This window comes from Cebus imitator, unplaced genomic scaffold (assembly GCF_001604975.1).
Source record: "Cebus imitator isolate Cc_AM_T3 unplaced genomic scaffold, Cebus_imitator-1.0 Scaffold698, whole genome shotgun sequence".
Lineage (NCBI taxonomy): Eukaryota > Metazoa > Chordata > Mammalia > Primates > Cebidae > Cebus > Cebus imitator.
In genome coordinates, this window is record NW_016108013.1 from 183,595 (window position 1) to 202,448 (window position 18,854).

Consider the following 18,854-nt stretch of genomic DNA (forward strand, 5'->3'; position numbering starts at 1 on the left):
GTTATTCTGAAGAGTCAATGGGATAAAGCTCTCCAAAGTGCCTGGCACAGTCAGGTCAATCTGTTGTAGTTCTGGACCATTCTCTACAGACCTGAATATTTCTCAAGCAGGTATGGAGCAGAGGGTGGGGAAGAGGGTCCTTGTGGGTTGGCAGGGGTCTCCCTCTCTGCAGGACTCACAAAGGGAGGCTTGTATGGGAGTAGGTGGGCAGGATGCCTCGTGGCACAGCTGGGCCCCGGGCTGCCAAGCCTGGGCTAGGCTAGGCTGGGCACTCTGCCACAAGCAGCCTTCTGAGGGCCCTTTCATCTGAGTCCCAGCTGCCATTTGGCTGGCTGGCCCGAAGCCCAGCTGCCTGGAGGGGAGGGGGCTGGCGGCTGTGTTGTCTTAGGAAGAACAGAGGGGAGTGAGTGAGGGAAGGGCAGAAGGAAGCAGTGCTTGCTCTTGGAGTCAGGCCAAAGGGAAACAAGATCCAGTGACAGACAATAGCAAGGGGCTATTTGAATTCTTTTGTTGCCATAGCATCAAGCAAGACAGGATCACAGAGATCATTTCAAAATATACACAACACCCCATCATATTATAGGAGGAGAACCAAGGCCCAGAGAGGGGCAGGGACTTGTCTAAGGCGGTACTGCAAACTGGTGGCAGAGCCGGAACTAGAGCCCTGTTGTCTTGTCTCCTGGCCTGACTGACTCTGAAAGAGGCACTTCATCTCTGGAAGGCTCAGGGTCCTCATATAGAAAATGGCAGTGCTAATGCCTATTTTCAACTGCCAGGGTCAAATGTGCTAATGTCACTGGAAAACTGAGTCTTTTTCATACTTTGCTTTGGTGGCAAAGAAAGAATACCCAATTGGAAAAAAAAAAAAAAAAAAGCAAGCAGAGATTATATTCCTGGCCAGGAATGGAGACAGAGAGCCCTTGCTCTAAATATATTTTCTCACTGAACTGTGGGAAGCTGGGGAATTTTAAGGAGTTAGAAGTGGGGCAAAGAAGTATGTAAACATATGCAAGGAAGAACTCCAGATGCACAGGTGCAGATCATAAACATGACTTATCATACGTATGTTCAAAAAATGGTGGTGATTTTCTTCTATGGATGGAGATTTTAGCATGATAGTGATATGCTAATGATCTACAGGTAATAAGGGGTCACCGGTTCTGATTAGCACAGGGCTTATCTTCCTTGGGTAATTGTTGCAGGGTCCTGAAGCTCTTGGGGCCTCCTGGGCCATCTGGAGTTCTTTTTTTTTTTTTTTTTTTTTTTTTTTTGAGACAGAGTCTTGCTCTGTTGCCCAGGCCAGAGTCTAGTGGTGTCATCTTGGCTCACTGCAGCCTTAAACTTCTGGGCTCAAGAGAGCCTCCTGCCTCAGCCTCCCAAGTAGCTGGGACCACAGGCGTGAGCCACTATACTCAGCTAATTTTTGTATTTTTTGTAGACATGGAGTGTCACCATATTGCCCAGGCTGGTCCCGAACTCCTAGAATCAAGAGATCCTCCTGCCTTGGCCTCCCAAAATGCTGGGATCACAGATTTGAGCCACCATGCCCAGCTCTTGAAGTTAAGCAGCCCACCTATAGATAAAGAGACTAGAAAAGCCTGGGTGCAGTGGCTCACGCCTATAATCCCAGCACTTTCAGAGGCTTTTAATTCAAGTGACTTTAATCTTTGAGAAATAAAAACAGGTTTTTTTTTTCCTCCTCCCACCCCTCATAAAAATAGTTTTAAAGATAATGGTAAAAGACAAATGGCTTCAAAATGTAAATATGTGATCTAAATTATGCAGGTCAGATACTAGGTTTGCTAAATGTTTTAAGGTTATAACCCCCTTCTTTGGCTTTTGAGAACTACTTGACTTGCCTGCTTTACAATTTGGTAAGGCCTGGGGACATATGGAATTAACCACACCCCTAACTTTTGGATGCTACAGAGGGCCCCTGGAGCATCCAAAAGAGAGGTAACCAGGAGTATTTAACGTGTTTAGTTACACAGAATTATCAAAATAAAAATAATCCTGTCAGGTGATAGGGGTTTAACCTTCTTCAGGCTATATTTTAGTGAATACTATTAATATGTGTTCCAAAATTGTATGGGATTTCTAAAACTCTAATGTCTGAGTATGTGCTATCAATCATAATTAAGTTTATTATGTTAAGTGGGTTTTTTTTTTTTTTTTTTTTTTTTTTTTGAGAAGGAGTTTTGCTCTTGTTGGCCAGGCTGGAGTGCAATAGTAAGATCTTGGCTCACCTCAATCTCTGTCTCCTGGGTTCAAGCGATTCTCTTGCCTCAGCCTCCCAGGTAGCTGGGATTATAGGCATGCACCACCACAACTGGCTAATTTTTGTATTTTTAGTAGAGATGGGGTTTCACCATGTTGGTCAGGCTGGTCTAGAACTCCTGACCCAAGTGATCTACTCACCTCAGCCTCCCAAAGTGCTGGGATTACAGGCATGAGCCACTGCACCCAACGTTGTTTTTATTACATGTATCTTAATAACCCAATTTGTCTCTCTCACCTCCCAGGTTTAAGCGATCCTCTTACCTTAGCCTCCTGAGTAGCTGGGACAACACACATGTGACACCATACCTAGCTAATTTTTGTATTTTATGTACAGATGGGATTGTGCCATGTTTCCCAGGCTGGTCTCAAACTCCTGGGCTCAAGTGATCTGCCCACCTCAGTCTTTCAAAGTGCTGCGATCACAGGCATGAACCACCATGCCTGGCTCCACATTACAGTTCAGTTGTCATATCTCCTTAGAATGCTCTTGGCTGTGACAATCCCTGATTTTTCCTGTTTTGGGTAACTTTGATAGTTTTGAGGAGTACTGGTCAGTTATATCATAAGATGTCCCTCTATTGAAATTTCTCTGCTGTTTTTCTCATGATTGAACTGAGATTATGAGTTTTGGGGGAGGAAGATTGTTTTCCTCATATCACATCAAGGATATATACTGGGTACTATAAAGACAAAATAAAATTTTAAGCCCCCCAACCATCTGAATGGACCCCGCCTCCCAGCCAAGGGCATTCCAAAGTTAACCTGAAAAACTAGCTCAGGCCATGACTGGAAGGGGGTCAGACATGCCTCATTATGACCTTCCCCTTTTCGGAATTCAGGCACGGCTGACCAGTATTACCATCAAAACAGAGACCTTAGAACTGACAGAATAGTCCCTTTAAGTCTGATAACAAAAATTTACAATCTATTCTCTCTGAAGCCTGCTACCTGGAGGTTTCACCTGCATAATAAAACCTTGGTCTACACAACCCCTTATAGTAACCCAGACATGCCTTTCTATTGATCTCAGATCTTTAGATAATAACCCATTGATGATCAGAAAATCCTTGCTTTTTTATTTTTATTTTAAAAAATATAGATGGAGTCTTGCTATACTGCCCAGGTTGGTCCCCAACTCCTGGGCTCAAGATATCTGCCTACCTCAGCCTCCCAAAGTACTGGGATTACAGAAATGAGTTATCATGACTGGGCCACCAATCAGAAAATCTTTGGATCTGTCTATGACGTGGAAACCCCTCAACCCCTTCTAGCTGTCCAGTCTTTCTGGACCTAACCAATGTATATCATACGTGTATTAATTGGTGTCTTTTCATTATATTTTAACTGATTATTATTATTATTTAGACTCTGTTGCCCAGGCTGGAGTGCAGTGGCATAATCCCTGCTCACTGCAACCTCTGCCTCCAAGGTTCAAGCAATTGTCCTGCCTCAGCTTCCCAAGTAGTTGGGACTACAGGCATGCATCACCATGCCCAGCTAATTTTTTGTATTTTTAGTAGATTTGGGGTTTCACCATATTGGTCAGGCTGGCCTTGAACTCCTGTCCTCATATGATCTGCCTGCCTCAGCATCCCAAACTGCTGAGATTACAGGTGTGTGCCATCGCACCCAGCCGTATTCTATTAGTCTGTCCCTTTTGAGAGGTCTGACTAATACAGTCATATCTGATAAATGCTAATGTTAGACAGAAATAAAACAACATCAGGCAATCACAAGCAGCCAACTGACATGATTAAGTAACTAGGGACTTTTTTACAAAGTAAATCAAAAAAGGCAATTTTGTAACTGTAACCAATAAAATATCTTTTTTTTTTTTTTTTTTTTTGAGACAGAGTCTTACTTTGTTGCCCAGGCTGCAGTGCAATGGCACAATCTTGGCTCACTGCAACCTCCACCTCCTGGGTTCTGGAGATTCTCCTGCCTTAGCATCCGGAGTAGCTGGGATTACAGGCACTATCACTCCTGGCTAATTTTTGTATTTTTAGTAGAGATGGGGTCACCATTTTGTTCAGGCTGGTCTTGAACATCTGACTTCAAGTGATCCTCCCGCCTAGGCCTCCCAAAGCGCTGGGATTACAGGCATGAGCCACCTCGCCTGGCCCCAATAAAATATCTTGCTTCCACATTTTTTCCATAAATATTTCCCTCTGATGCATTGTCATGGGAACACTAAACCTCTTTCCATCTGGTGTTCCCCAATTCAAGAATTGCCTGTTACTTGAGTACACTCTTTTTTTTTTTTTTTTAAAGATGGGGTTTCACCATGGTGGCCAGGCTGGTCTTGAACTCCTAACCTCAGGTGATCCACCCACCTCAGCCTCTCAAAGCGCTAGGATTACAGGCATGAGCCACCGCGCCCAGCTCTCAAGTACACTCTTAAAAAAATTTTGTTGATCCTCAGATTTTACATTTTAACACCACCCTACTTCCTAGAGCCCCACTCTTCTAGTCTGTAAAATGGGTGTTGCTGATCTTTCACTCCTGAGACTGTTGGGAGTAGAAAGTCTCTAGTTGTCAATGTCAGTTAATGTCATTTCCCTCCGCCTCCCCCATTTGAGTACTGGGGACTCCAAGGCCCAGAGAGGGACATTAACTAGTGTCAACTTTACTAACAGGATTCAGGCAATATGTTTAAATATTTAATTTATTTAAGCATAAAATTTGAGAATGGTCAGTAGTGGGGGACACAGGCTCCAATAAGCTGGGTTCAGTGCTAGTGCAGTGGCTCAATCTCAGCTCGCTGCAACCTCTGCATCCCGGGTGCAAGTGATTCTCTTCCCTCAGCCTTCTTAAGGTGCCCACCACCACACCTGGCTAATTTTTGTATTTTTAGTAGAGATGGGGTTTCACCATATTGGCCAGGCTGGTCTCGAACTCCTGACCTTGTGATCTGCCCACCTTGGCCTCCCAAAGTGCTGGGATTACAGGCATGAGCCACCGTGCCAGGCCAGTGCTCTTGAGTAGAATGGTTTGAGGGTCATTTATATAAGCAAGGTCTGGGGAAGCTTAACAGAATTTCAACATTTTCCATATTAGATAACTGTATAGTTACAGCAATTTGATTGGTTATAGGCAGTATTTCTGTTTGGGAAAGGTATATTTAATATTCCACATTAAGATGTAATAGTAAAAAAAAAAAAAAATAAATACCAACTAAAGTTGGTGAAATGATGTAAAATTTGGGGTGGAGTTTTCTCATAAATACTCTAATAGTAAAAAAAAAAAAAAAAAAAGATGTAGTAGTCAAAGGGTCTTTTATCTCAGTCATGGGGTCTTTTATCTCGGGTGCCATGTGATCGGAGCCGAAAAAGAAAATAAGAAAGAGGCAAGACGCCTGGCTCAGGCCTGTAATCCCACCACTTTGGAAGGCTGAGGTGGGAGGAAAGAAAAGGAAGAAAATCAATCTATATCAAAAGGTCAAGTCATTGAGGGGTCTGCTCCATTTCTCGGTCTCCAGAGTCAGCCTTCCTCGGGGCCTAACAACTTTAGAAGCCCCAAATAGACAGACTGTTCATTTCCTTTCGCACTTGCCCCGGTCTTACTGCAAACCACGCCTGGCCAAGCCCTGTTCCGCCTAGAGCCTGGATGTCTTTACCTAGGGGCGGGAGCCAGGAGCACTTCCGCTGGCCCAAGCGATCTGCACGTGGCGAGGCTGCGCAGTGGAGCGGCCAGAGGTCAGGATGACGAGCCAGACCCCTCTGCCCCATTCTCCCCGGCCCGGGCCGCCGACTGTAAGTGCGAGGCCAGCTGCGTCCCCGCGCCTCTACTCCCGGCCTCGTCCCTCTCTTCCAGTTTTTCCCGCCCGTCGCTCCCAGCAGCCCGAGCCCGCTGCTTCTGGCCGCTGTCTCCCTTCACCTCCGGCTGGGCCCTCCCTTCTCTCTTTGCTGCTCCTCCTGCTGTGATCGCTCTCCTTTCGCGCCTCGTGTCCGTTCCTGGTTTGGCTCTGTCTAACCTATTCTCTTTGCCCTTTTGCTTCCTCTGTCTACACTGGGTCTTTATTTCCTTTCCAGGTGTCTCCTCTCTCTTCCCCCAGCTTGTCCTAGTCCACGGCTCCTCCTCTGCCCCTCCCTCTTCCTTGCTCCCGGTGGGAGAAACCCATCCAACCAGCTTGGCTAGAGGATCTTTCCCTCACCTGCAGCCCCAATGTCTCCAGCCTACCCCTGCCCTCTGGCTGGGTACTGAATCCCCCTGCTTGCCTGCCTGCTCCCCAGGCTTGGGTGAGGGGAGCGGGGAAGGAGGATGGGAGAAAACGCTGGAAGGCTGGGTGCACTCTGAGAGCAGAACATTCAGATTCTCTCCTGGACTGAGAGCCATCCTGAAGACCTGGAGGAAGGGAAAGCAGATCCAGCAGCAGGGCAGTGTGGCTCTCTCTAATAGGGACACGATCACGTCATTGTTTTTGGCTATTGACAAAGCCACATGCCGAGTGCCAGGACTGCCCTAAGTGCTCAATAAGTGCCAGAATGAATTACTGGGGAAGTGTAGCGCACTGTGCATGATGCCAGGTAGGGCAAGATTGGTCTTGAACAGAATACTAGGTTCTCCTGTAAATCAGAGGATAGTCCCCTCCCTTGGGAGCCTCGCAGCCTTTTTGTTTGTTTGTTAAAATCTTGCCATGTTGGTGAGACCCAGGCTGGTCTCCAACAGAACGCCTGGCGAAGACTCCAAGCTGGTCTCAAACTCATAAGCTCAGGCAGTCTCCCTGTCTCAGCCTCCCAAAATGCTGGGATTACAGGTGTGAAACACAGCACTTAGCCAGGAACCTCACAGTCAATGAATGAACAGGGAATTACAAGGGAAGAATAGCCAGGCCAGTGGAAGTACGGTAGTGTAGGACATTCTGGGATCATAATGAGACAACCTATCCAGAAGGACTCCCAGAGGAATTCATGTGAAGGATGAGTGGGGTGAGTGAAAGGAGTGTGGTTGGCAAGTGAGTGAGTTTCTGGAGGTGAGGGGGCCTGGCCTGCTCTGGATTGGAGGGGTAGGGAGCAGCAGGTGGTTCTGGTAGCTAATTGCAAGGGGTGCAGTAGCAGCCCACTTGCAAAGGACCTCCAAGCCTTGTTGTGGAGTCTGGAGTTTATCTGGAAGGGAATGAAAAGTTACTCAAGTGTTTAATGGAGGGAGTGACAGGATCAGATATGTACTTCAGAAAAGGTATTCTCAGCCAGGCATGGTAGCTCATGCCTGTAGTCCCAGCACTTTGGGAGGCAGAAGCGGGTGGATCATCTAGCTCAGGAGTTCGAGACAAGCCTGGCCTACATGGTGAAACCCTGTCTCTATAAAAAATACAGAAATTAGCTGGATGTGGTGGTGCACACTTGTAGTCCCAGCTACTCTGGAGGCTGAGGCAGGAGAATGCTTGAGCCTGGGAGGTGGAGGTTGTAGTGAGCGAAGATTACACCACTGCACTTCCCAGAGAAGGAAAGCGAAGGGCCCTGGGCACATAACTGGGCAACAGAGTGAGACCTTGTCTTAAAACAGCAGCAACAACAACAACAACAAAAAAAAACAAAAACAAAAAACAAAAAGAAGCTTAGGAACAGGGCTGAGATCTTGATTGATAAAGACATGGTCCTGAAGATGTGAGCGCAGGAAGNTTTTTTTTTTGAGACAGAGTTTCCCTGTGTCACCTATGCTGGAGTGCAGTGGCACCATCTCGGCTCACTGCAGCCTCTGTCTTCTGAGTTCAAATGATTCTCCTGTCTCAGCCTCCTGAGTAGCTGGGATTACAGGTGTGTGCCACCACAGCCTAGCTAATTTGTTGTACTTTTAGGAGAGATGAGGTTTTGCCATATTGGCCAGGCAGGTCTTGAACTCCTGGCCTCAAGTGATCCTCCTGCCTCATCCTCCCAAAGTGCTGGAATTACAGGCATGAGCCACTGTTCCCAGCCTATTTTTTGAAGCATCTAGAAATTAGCTTCAGAAAGAACATTTGACGTGATTGGATCTGTTAGACTTTTAGAGCTGGGGAACCTTAGAGTTCTCTTGGTCCATTTTGTCTCCCTGTTTGACAGATGACTAAGCTTAGGCCCAGAGAAGAAAAGCGGAGGGCCCTGGGCATATACGTATGTACTGGCAGTAGTGGGGCAGGATGTTGGGAAGGATGGAGTGAGGCTCTCATACTGTATTGGAGTCATGCTAATACAGGTTTCATCCCAGCTCCAACTTCATTACATCCTGGCTGTGTGACTTCTCTCCGAGTTTTTCTTGCCTGTAATATGGGGACCTTAGGAAGACCTGGGAGCTTTCAGTGGTGTAGGAGTAAAGAGAATCTATTGGTTCATTCAAGGGTTAAAGTCTGCAACTTCACATTTAACTGCCTGCTTTACAGAGATGACCCCAGGGTTAACCAAACAGCCTTGCCATGGGGCCTTGAGGTTTATGGAAGAAAGGAGGTTCTGGGCTTATTTTTCTCAGCTCTTTTGTTTGGTTGCTGTCCAGATGCATCCTCTCCTCTGCTGTCCCTCTTCCAGTCAGCAGAACTGTCCCCGGTAGGAGCTATTGCCATGGTAATCAGATTTCTCCAACAGTTTGGTTGCCTTTGGCTCTCTTAACTCCAGTACTTTAATCTTAGAAGGAGAGCACACAGACCAGTTGAGAATGAGGACACACCTAAATCAGACTGAGGGACATTCCTGAGCCCTGTCCCCGTCCCTATCCTTGTGGTAAAATCTCCAGGTTGGAAATCCAACCTTCCCTCTAACACTGTGCATCTATTCCGCAGCAGCTGCTGTCACATCCCTTAGGAAACCTTCTCTGACAGCCTCCAACACACATCCACAAAAAGACGTGACCCCTCCTATCTTTGAGTCTTCCGTCTCAGCACCTACCTGCTTAAGCCATCTGTTTCCCTCTCTCCACTGTGAGCTCCTTGAAGTCACGGACTGTATCCTATTCTTCTACTTGGCACAACGTTTGCATATAATAGGCCCAACATACATTTTGTTCAATGAATGAGTCACTAAGGGAATGAAAAGTGAAGGTATTGGAAGACTGAAGGTAATTTATGTAATGGCTAAGAGCTCAAGCTTGGAGTAAAATGGACCTAAGTTCAAATTCTGACATCATCGCTTAATAGCCAGTCTCAGGCAACTTTCTTCATCTCTTTAAGCCTTAGTTTCTTCTTCTGCAAAATGGAGATTTAATACATTCTTCATGGAAGTGTTGTGAGGATTAAATTAGATAATGCATTTAAAGCCCTACACAGAGTTACTAGACTGTCTGTTTCCATATCCCTCTTCCCACCAACCTGTGAGTATCTCCAGGCAGATACCACCCACATCCTTAGTGCTCAGCTCAGGGTCTGGCACAGAGAGGTGGCCTCTAAAAGTTCTGTGGAACAGCCAAACTTAACTTGCATTTGCACCACACTTCACAGTTTATGAAGCAGTTTTACACCCATACTATGTAGAGTTACTGGCCTTTCTCTACCAAAAATATTCCTGTTATTATTTAAGTCCCATGGGCCAATATTTTGAAAAACATTCATCAAATGAATTCCATTTTTGCTGGGCATGGTGGCTTGTACCTGTAATACCACCTGCTTGGGAGGCTGAGGCAGGAGGAAGTCTTGAAGCCAGGAGTTCAAGAGCAGCCTGGGCCATATAGTAAGACCTATCTCTTAAAAAAAAAAAAAAAAAAATTTAAGTAGCCAGATGCAGTGTTGAATGTCCTGTAGCCCCATCTACTTGGGAGGCTGAGGCAGGAGGATGGCTTGAGCCCAAGTTCAAGGCTGCAGTGAGTTATGACCATACCACTGCAACCCAGCCTGGGCAACAACAGAATGAGACCCCATCTCTTAAAAAAAAATTCCATTTTCTGGCCAGGCACTGTGGTTCATACCTATAATCCCAACACTTTGGGAGGCTGAGGTGGGCGGAAAACTTGAGGTCAGGAGTTCAAGACAAGCCTGGCCAACATGGTGAAACCCTGTCTGTACTAAAAATATAAAAATTAGCCAAGTGTGATGGTGCACGTCTGTAATCCCAGCTATTTGGGAGGCTGAGGCACAAGAATTGCTTGAGCCTGGGAGGCTGAGGTTGTAGTGAGCCAAGATCGTGTCACTGCACTCTAGCCTGGGCGACAGAATGAGACTCTGTCTCAAAAAAAAAAAAAAAAAAAAAAAAAAAAAAAAAAAAAAAAAAAAAAAAAAAAAAAAAGAAAGAAAGAAAAGAAAAACTTTCATTTTTAAATCAATCAAGGACATGCCAACTGTTAATCAGAACTTCTGATCTATATGAAATAAGAATTTTTGTTCCCAGCTCACAACACAGGATGTGGATACATAGTAAATACCCAAGAAATGCTTTCTGAATGAACACATATATGGTTTCTTTAGTCTTTCTGAAATATTAGAAGTGTCCCTCCTCCCTCACCCCTGCCTTTCATTAAATCTTAGATCAGAGTTGAGCACCTTGACTTCATAAAACTCCATGTCCCCATTTTACTTCTGTTGTTTTTTTTTTTTAAGTTGGACTCTCATTCTGTTTCCCATACTGGAGTGCAGTGGTGCGATCTTGGCTCATTGTAACCTCCACCTCCTGGGTTCAATCAATTCTCCTGCCTCCGCCTGCTGAGAAGCTGGGACTACCAGCTCGTGCCACTATGCCTGGCTAATTTTTGTATTTATAGTAGAGATGGGGTTTCACCATGTTGGCCAGGCTGGTTTCAAACTCCTGGTCTCAAGTGATCCACCCACCTTGGCCTCCCAAAGTGCTAGGATTTTAAGCGTGAGGCATTGTGCCTGGCCTTTACTTAAAACATTTTTTTTTTCTTTTTTCTTTTTTTTTTTTTTAAGACGGGGTTTCACCATATTGGTCAGGCTGGTCTTGAACTCCCGACCTCAGGTGATCCACCGACCTTGGCCTCCAAAGTGCTTGGATTATAGGCATGAGCCACCATGCCTGGCCCAAAAAATTTTTTTTCTTTAAACATATTTTAAAAATAATTGAAGCCGGGCTCAGTGGCTCACACCTGTAATCCCAGCCCTTTGGGAGGCCGAGGTGGGCAGATCACCTGAGGTCAGGAGTTCGAGACTAGCCTGACCAATATAGTGAAACCCCATCTTAAAAATAAAAATTAAAAAAAACAAATAGAGATGGGGTCTTGCTATGTTGCCCAGGCTGGTCTCCAACTCCTGGCCACAAGTTATCCTCCCGCCTCGGCCTCCCAAAGTGTTGTGATTACAGGCGTGAGCCACCGTACCCAGCCAATATCCTCATTTTATAGATAAGGAAATTGAGGCCTTGAGAGGCAAAAAGACTTGCCAAAGGCCACAGACTTTGGAAGTATTATTGCTGAGACTTCCTTCCATGGCAGCCTCTTTCCGTAACATTCTTTTGTTATTATTGTTGTGGTTATTGTTGGTTTTTTGAGATGGAGTCTCACTCTGTCGCCCAGGCTGGAGTGCAGTGGTGTGATCTTGCCTCACTGCAGCCTCTGCCTCCCAGATTCAGGTGATTCTCCTGCCTCAGCCTCCTGAGTAGCTGGGATTACAGGCTGTGCCATCACACCCAGCTAATTTTTGTATTTTTAGTGGAGACGGGGTTTCACCAAGTTGACCAGGCTCTTCTTGAACTCCTTACCTCAGGTGATCTGCCTGCCTCAACTTAGCCCTCTAAAGTGCTGGGATTACAGGTGTGAGCCACTGTACCTGGCCTCCACCCGTAACATTCTATGACCTAAAATTAAGAGGCTTGAATGGATATTCTTTTTTCAAATAGAGTCTTTTTTTTTTCTTCTTAAAATGCCCACCCTTGGCCAGGTGCAGTGGCTCACACCTGTAATCCCAGCACTTTGGGAGGCTGAAGTGGGCGGATCACTTGAGGTCAGGAGTTCGAGACTAGTCTAGCAAACATGGCGAAACCTCGCTTCTACTAAAAATACAAAAATTAATTGTGCATGATGGTGCGCGCCTGTAGTCCCAGCTACTTGGGAGGCTGAGGCAGGAGATTTGCTTGAACTGAGGCAAAAGTTGCAGTGAGCCAAGATTGCACCACTACACTCCAGCCTGGGTGACAGAGCAAGACTCCATCCAAAAAAAAAAAAAAAAAAAGCCCAAAAGCCCACTCACTGGAGCGACACAGCATAAATATAATAGTCTTCAGTCGGATGGACTTTTCACTAGCTGAAGCCAATAATTTATGGTTCCCCTAAGTTTTTTATCAAGTTATTCTTTGGATAAAAATGAGTCATGTGCTCAGGGGAGATGGTGTGTTGTTTACTCTGCCTTTTGTGCCCCTAGATGTCTACCGTTGTGGAGCTGAACGTGGGGGGCGAGTTCTATACCACCACCCTGGGCACCCTGAGAAAGTTCCCGGGCTCAAAATTGGCAGAGATGTTCTCTAGCTCAGCCAAGGCCTGCACAGACGCGGAGGGCCGCTTCTTCATTGACCGTCCTGGCACCTATTTCAGACCTATCCTGGACTACCTGCGCATTGGGCAAGTGCCCACGCAGCACATCCCTGAAGTATACCGTGAGGCTCAGTTCTACGAAATCAGGCCTTTGGTCAAGCTGCTGGAGGACATGCCGGAGATTTTTGGTGAGCAGGTGTCTCGGAAGCAGTTTTTGCTGCAAGTGCCAGGCTACAGCGAGAGCCTGGAACTCATGGTGCGCCTGGCACGCGCAGAGGCCATAACAGCGCGGAAGTCCAGTGTGCTTGTGTGCCTGGTGGAAACTGAGGAACAGGATGCATATTATTCAGAGGTCCTGCATTTTCTGCAGGATAAGGAAAAGTCCGTTGTCAAGTTTGGGCCCTGGAAGGCGGCCCTAGACAGCAGCGACCTCCTGTACTGCCTGGCGATGGACATAAAGGCCCAGGGGTACAAGGCGGTCTACGACCTCTTCCTGGTATACGCTACCAAAACCACCAGAATCTATTTTAACATTTATTCATTTACCTTCACCTGGTGGTGATCCTCAGGAGCAGAGGCTGTCAAGAGTTCTGGCATGGCTTATGAAATTAAAAGTTGCCATCAACGCCATTTTCCTTTACTTTCACAAACATCAGGCAATTTCCAAGGTTGGTTTAGAGTGTTGCCTCTAAATATTAATTTTCCATTTAAGGACTTTCCACTCCATTGCAACTGATGCCACTATATTTGCCTAGCAACTTGCAGCTGCTCCCTCTTTAAAGCCTCATGTACCTCCCAGACCCTTCTCTTGAAGATCAATAACAAGGCCAAGTAAGAATGTTTCAACTATGCTTTGGCAAGAGATGACAACAGACACATACAAGGGATGACAACAGAAACAAGCAAGATACCATGAATCTAGATGTAGTCTACGTAGCCCCAGCTTGTGGTCCAATCCATCTAGCTCTGGCATGTGCTTTCATGTAGTAGTAGGTGCTTTCCTCATCTCCTTTGCCAGATGCTGTGGGTACTAAAACCTCACAGCTGTCCTCTTCTCTAGAGTGGAGGTTTTCAAAATGCAGCATCAGCATTACCTGTGAACTTGCTGGAAATACAAATTCTCAGACCTGTTGAATCAGAATCTCTGGGGGTTGGCACAGCATTCTGGTTTACCAAACCCTCCAAGTGATTTTGATGTACTCTAATTTTGAGACCATCTCTAGAAAAGAATTACTACCTCTCGTATGGAGGTACAAAAGAGTGACCTCTTACATCAAGGAACTCCCTTTTCCAGAGCTTCTCATGGAATCAAGCTGAAGTCAGTCTTCTGAGAGCACATTCTTACTTAGTTTTTTTCCTCCGCCCTACACTGCTTCCCTTACTCCCCTTCTCCTAAGGGCACCCCATCAATAAACCACTTGCATGAGAGTCTCAGTTCTGGTTCTGCTTCTCAGCCTAATGCAGAAGTTGTCCTCTAAAGGAGGATACATGTAAACGTTCATCTTTCTCCAAGTTCAGGTCTGATATAGACCCTTCCCTGCATAGTAGCTTGATCAGCAGTTGTGGGTTGTCAGGGACTTTCTTGGGACACAGGGTTTCTTTCTTGGGACCAAAGGATTTCTTGGGATACAGGACTTCCAGTATAAAAACTTGGAAGTCTTGGTGAGGCACGGTGACTCACACTTGTAATCCCAGCACTTTGGGAGGCCGAGGTGAGCGGATCACGAGGTCAAGAGATCTAGACCATCCTGGCCAACATGATGAATCCCCGTCTCCAGCCTGAGAGATCAGTAGAAATTGATCCAGAAATTATGATAATAGATGATAAACAAAACCAGAGGTGGTAGAAATAGTAGGTAAAAACTTAAAACAATGGTTATAACCGTATTGTATGTGTTAAAGAAACTAGTGGAAAAATCGAGCATATGAAGCAGGTACATGGAGATATTTTTAAAAGACTTGGCTGGGCGTGTTGGCTCATCCCAGTAATCCCAGCGCTTTGGGAGACCTAGGTGGGCAGATCACTTCAGCTCATTTGAGCTCAAACTCACTATTATGTTGCCTGGGCAACATAATAAGACCCTGTCTCTACAAAAAAGTTTAAATAAGTGAGGCATGGTAGTACAGGCCTGTAGTGGACTGAGGTGGGAGGATGACTTCAGCCCAGGAGGTTGAGGCTTCAGTGAGCTGTGATCACACTACTGTACTCCTGCCTAGGCAACAAAATGAGACGTTGTCTCAAAAAAAAAACAAAAAAAAACAAAAAAAAGGCCCTCATGCCTGTAATCCCAGCACCTTGGGAAGCCAAGGCGGGTGGATCAATCACTTGAGGCCAAGAGTTTGAGATCAGCCTGGGCAACATGACTAAACCCCATCTCTACTAAAAACAAAAAAAATTTAGCTGGGTGTGGTGGCAAGCACCTCTAATCCCAGCTACTCAGGAGGCTAAGGCAGGAGAATTGCCTGAACCTGGGAGGTAGAGGATGCAGTGAGATGAGATCATGCCACTGTACTCCAGCCTGGGCAAAAGATCGAGACTCAGTCTCAAAAATAAATTAAATTAAATTAAATTAAAAAGTACTTTTGGCAGCACCTGGGACATAGAAGAAGCTCAATCAACATTGGACATTAGTACAGGCGTACCTCATAGATACTGTGGGTTCAGTTTTAGACCATCACAATAAAGCAAATATCGCAAGTAAGGCACATGAATTTTTTGCTTTCTTATTGCCTAAAAAAGTTATGTTTACACTATACTATAGTCACTGAGGCTGGAGTGCAGTGGCTTGGGGTTCATAATTTTTTCACTTCGCACTCCCCGTAGCTGGGGCTACAGAGGCAAGCCACCATGCCCAGCTAATTTTTTTATTTTTAGGGAGACAAGGTCTCACTATGATGCCCAGGCTGGTCTTGAACTCCTGGGCTCAAGCAATCCTCCCCAGTTGGCCTCCCAAAGTGTTGGGATTACAGGCATGAGCCATCACACCTAGCCTATACTATAATCTATTAAGTGCACAGTAGCATTATGTTTACAAAACAATGCATATACCTTAATTTAAGAATATTTTATTGCTAAAAATGCTAACCATCACCTGAACCTTCACTGAGTCATAATCTTTTTGCTGGTGGAGGGTCTTTCCTCCATGTTGATGGCTGTTGACTGATGAGGATGGTGGTTGCTGAAGGTTGGAGTTACTGTGGCAATTTCATAAAATAAAACAAGAATGAAGTTTGCCACACCAATTGATTCTTCCTTTCTTTCTTTCTTTATTTTATTATTATTTTTTAAAGACGGGGCTTCACCATGTTGGTCAGGCTGGTCTTGAACTCCCGACCTCAGGTGATCCACCTGCCTTGGCCTCCAAAGTGCTTGAATTACAGGCGTGAGCCACTGCGCCAGGCCTCTTTATTTTATTTTTTGAGAAAGGCTCTTGCCCTGTTGCCCAGGCTGGAGTGCAATGGTGCAATCATGGCTCACTGAGGCTTCAACTTCCAGGGCTCAAGCAATTGTCCTACCTCAATCTCCTGAGTAGCTGGGATCACAGGTGTGTGCCAGCACACCCAACTAATTTTTAAAATTTTGTAGAGACAGGATCTTGCCTTGTTTCTTGGGCTGGCCTCCAACTCCTGGGCTCAAGCAGGCCTCCTACCTTGGCCTCCCAAAATGTTGAGATTACAGTTGTGAGCCACTGCCTGCAGCCAATCATTTCCAACTTTTGATTTAAAGTGGGAGATGTAGGACTCTTCCTTTGTTTATTTTTATTTTATTTTTTTTGGTGTTTGGGGTCCGCTCTGTTGCCCAGGCTATAATGCAATGGCACAATCTCAGCTCACTTGTAGCCTCAACTTCTTGGGTTCAAATGATCCTCCCACCTCAACCTCCCAAGTAGCTGGGACCACAGGCATGTGCCACCATATCCAGCTAATTTTACTTTTTGTATCATTATGTTGCTTAGGCTGGTAAAAATTCCTGAGCTCAAGCAATCCTCCAGTCTCAGCCTCCCAAAGTGCTGAGATTACAGGCTCGAGCCATCATGCCTGGCCTGGGACTCTTCCATTCATTTGAGCACTTAGAGTCCATTATGTAGGGTTATTAACTCTTCAATATTATTTTGTGTCAGAGAATTTCAGTATTGTGTATCTCAAGAAATAGGCAGGCTTGAAGAGAGAGAGGGAGATAGGGCATTGCCTGTCAGTGGAACAGTTAGAACACACACAACATTTATTAATCCTGTTTTCTGTTTTGTATGGATGTGGTTTGTGGTTCCCCCAAATAATTAGAATAGGGACATCAAAGATCACTGATCACAGATATAATAATAATGAAAAATTTAGAAATATTGTGAAAATTAGCAAAATGTGACACAGAGGTTCCAAGGGAGCACATGCTACTGGAACAATGGCACTTGTAGACTTGCTCAACGCAGGGTTATCACAAACTTTCCATTTATAAAATATGCAATATCTGTGAAGTACAATAAAGCAAATTCAATAAAATGAGGTATGTCTGTATTATTACTGTTATATGGTGATGTCAACAAAGTGTGGCATAATTGAAGGAGCACTGGAATTCGACCAGAGAACTTCCTTTGTTTTTGTTTTGTTTTTTTTTTGAGATGGAGTCTTGCTTTGTCACTTAGGCTGAAGTGCAGTGGCATGATCTCGGTTCATTGTAACCTTCACATCCTGGGTTCAAGTGATTCTCATGCCTTAGCCTCCCAAGTAGCTGGGATTATAGGCACCAGGCTTTTTTTTTTTTTTTTTTTTTTTTTTTTTTTTTTTTTTTTTTGTATTTTTAGTAGAGATGGGGTTTCACCATGGTGGCTGGGCTGGTCTAGAACTCCTGACCTCAAGTGATCTGCTTGCCTTGGCCTCTCAAAGTGCTAGGATTACAGGCATGAGCCCCTGCAACTGGCCAAGACCTTACTTTGAATGGCAGCTCATCAATTACAGTGTTCTTAAGAAAGAAACTCTGGAGGGCAGGGTTCTTGAAAGCAGATCTCCATCCACAGGGTTATGAGAGTGTAGTGAGTTGAATGGTGGTCCCCCAAATGCTATGTCCACCTCATAATTTCCAGAATCTATAGATGTTGCCTTATTTGGAAAAACAGTTTTTGTAGATGTAATTAAGTTAAAGATTTTAAGATGAGAAGATTCTCCTGGATTATCTGAGTGGATCCTAAATCCAGTAAAAATCTTTCCTTATAAATCCTTATAAGAGGCACACAGAAGAGAAGACAATATAAATGAGGAGTGATATGACCATAAGTGGCCAGGTATGGTGACTCGCACCTGTATGCCAACACTTTGAGAGACTGAGGGCGAGGATCACTTGCATCCACGAATTCAAGACCTGCCGAGCAACATAGTGAGATCTCATCTCTGCTAATAAATACATAGCCAGGCATGGTGGTGCACGCCTGTAGTCCCAGCTGCTCGGGAGGCTGAGGTGGGAGGATTGCATCAGTCTGGAAGGTTGAGGCTGCAGTGAGCTATGATCACACCACTGCACTCAGCCTGGGAGACAGAGTGAGACCCTGTCTCAAAAAATTAAGAAATACAATAAATAAATTAAAATGACCTCAAGCTCAGGAATGCTGTGGCAGCATCCAGAAGCCAGAAGAGGCAAGGAACAGATTCTCCCCTAGAGCCTCCAGAGAGAGGACAGTCCTGCCAATAACTTAATTTTGGAATTCTAGCCTTCAGAACTATGAGAGAATAAATGTTTGCTGTTTTAAACTGCCAAGTTTGGGTCTGGCAGCCTCAGGAAACGAATACAGAGAGTAAAATTAAGTAATATATTTGAAAATATCCAGCACATTTTAGGGCTCTGATATTGCTAAGTCAAAATTTCAAGGCAAAAAGAAATGTAGGGCAAGGGCAAGGCCAAGGTCACGGTGTCTCTTACAGATGCTTCTGGGAAGTAGCAGGGTTCTACATCCTTCACATGTTTAAATAGAGAGAACAGCCACTACATCCGTCATTTTGTAGAGCAAGTGTTTAAACTAAAGCCACATGAGAGGAATCATAGCATACATAAAGTTCCCTTGTGACTGTTTTGAAATTTATTTTTGAATTCTTTATTTTACTATGAGGTCCAAAGATTAGTTTTCTGTTTTTTGTTTGTTTGTTTGTTTTTGTTTTTGTTTGTTTGTTTTTTAGTTTGTTTTCTTTTCTTTTCCTTTTTTTTTTTTTTT

General features: G+C 45.0%; 1 protein-coding gene across 1 annotated transcript; it reads left to right on the forward strand.

Annotated features, from left to right (window-relative positions):
* Positions 1 to 5,624: 5,624 nt before the first annotated feature.
* On the forward strand, positions 5,625 to 14,085 carry KCTD14 (potassium channel tetramerization domain containing 14). Its single transcript, XM_017518698.2, has 2 exons — positions 5,625 to 6,032; positions 12,548 to 14,085. Exons 1-2 carry the CDS (start codon positions 5,982 to 5,984, stop codon positions 13,217 to 13,219), a joined length of 723 nt encoding a protein of 240 aa, XP_017374187.1. The 5' UTR covers positions 5,625 to 5,981; the 3' UTR covers positions 13,220 to 14,085.
* The last annotated feature ends 4,769 nt before the right edge of the window (positions 14,086 to 18,854 follow it).

What these genes read in the sequence shown, in the direction of transcription:
- KCTD14 (XM_017518698.2), top strand. Translation starts at nt 5,982, where the DNA reads ATGACGAGCCAGACCCCTCTGCCCCATTCTCCCCGGCCCGGGCCGCCG. An exon ending in CCCGGCCCGGGCCGCCGACT is followed by an intron (nt 6,033 to 12,547) that starts GTAAGTGCGAGG and finishes TTGTGCCCCTAG; the next exon opens with ATGTCTACCGTTGTGGAGCT.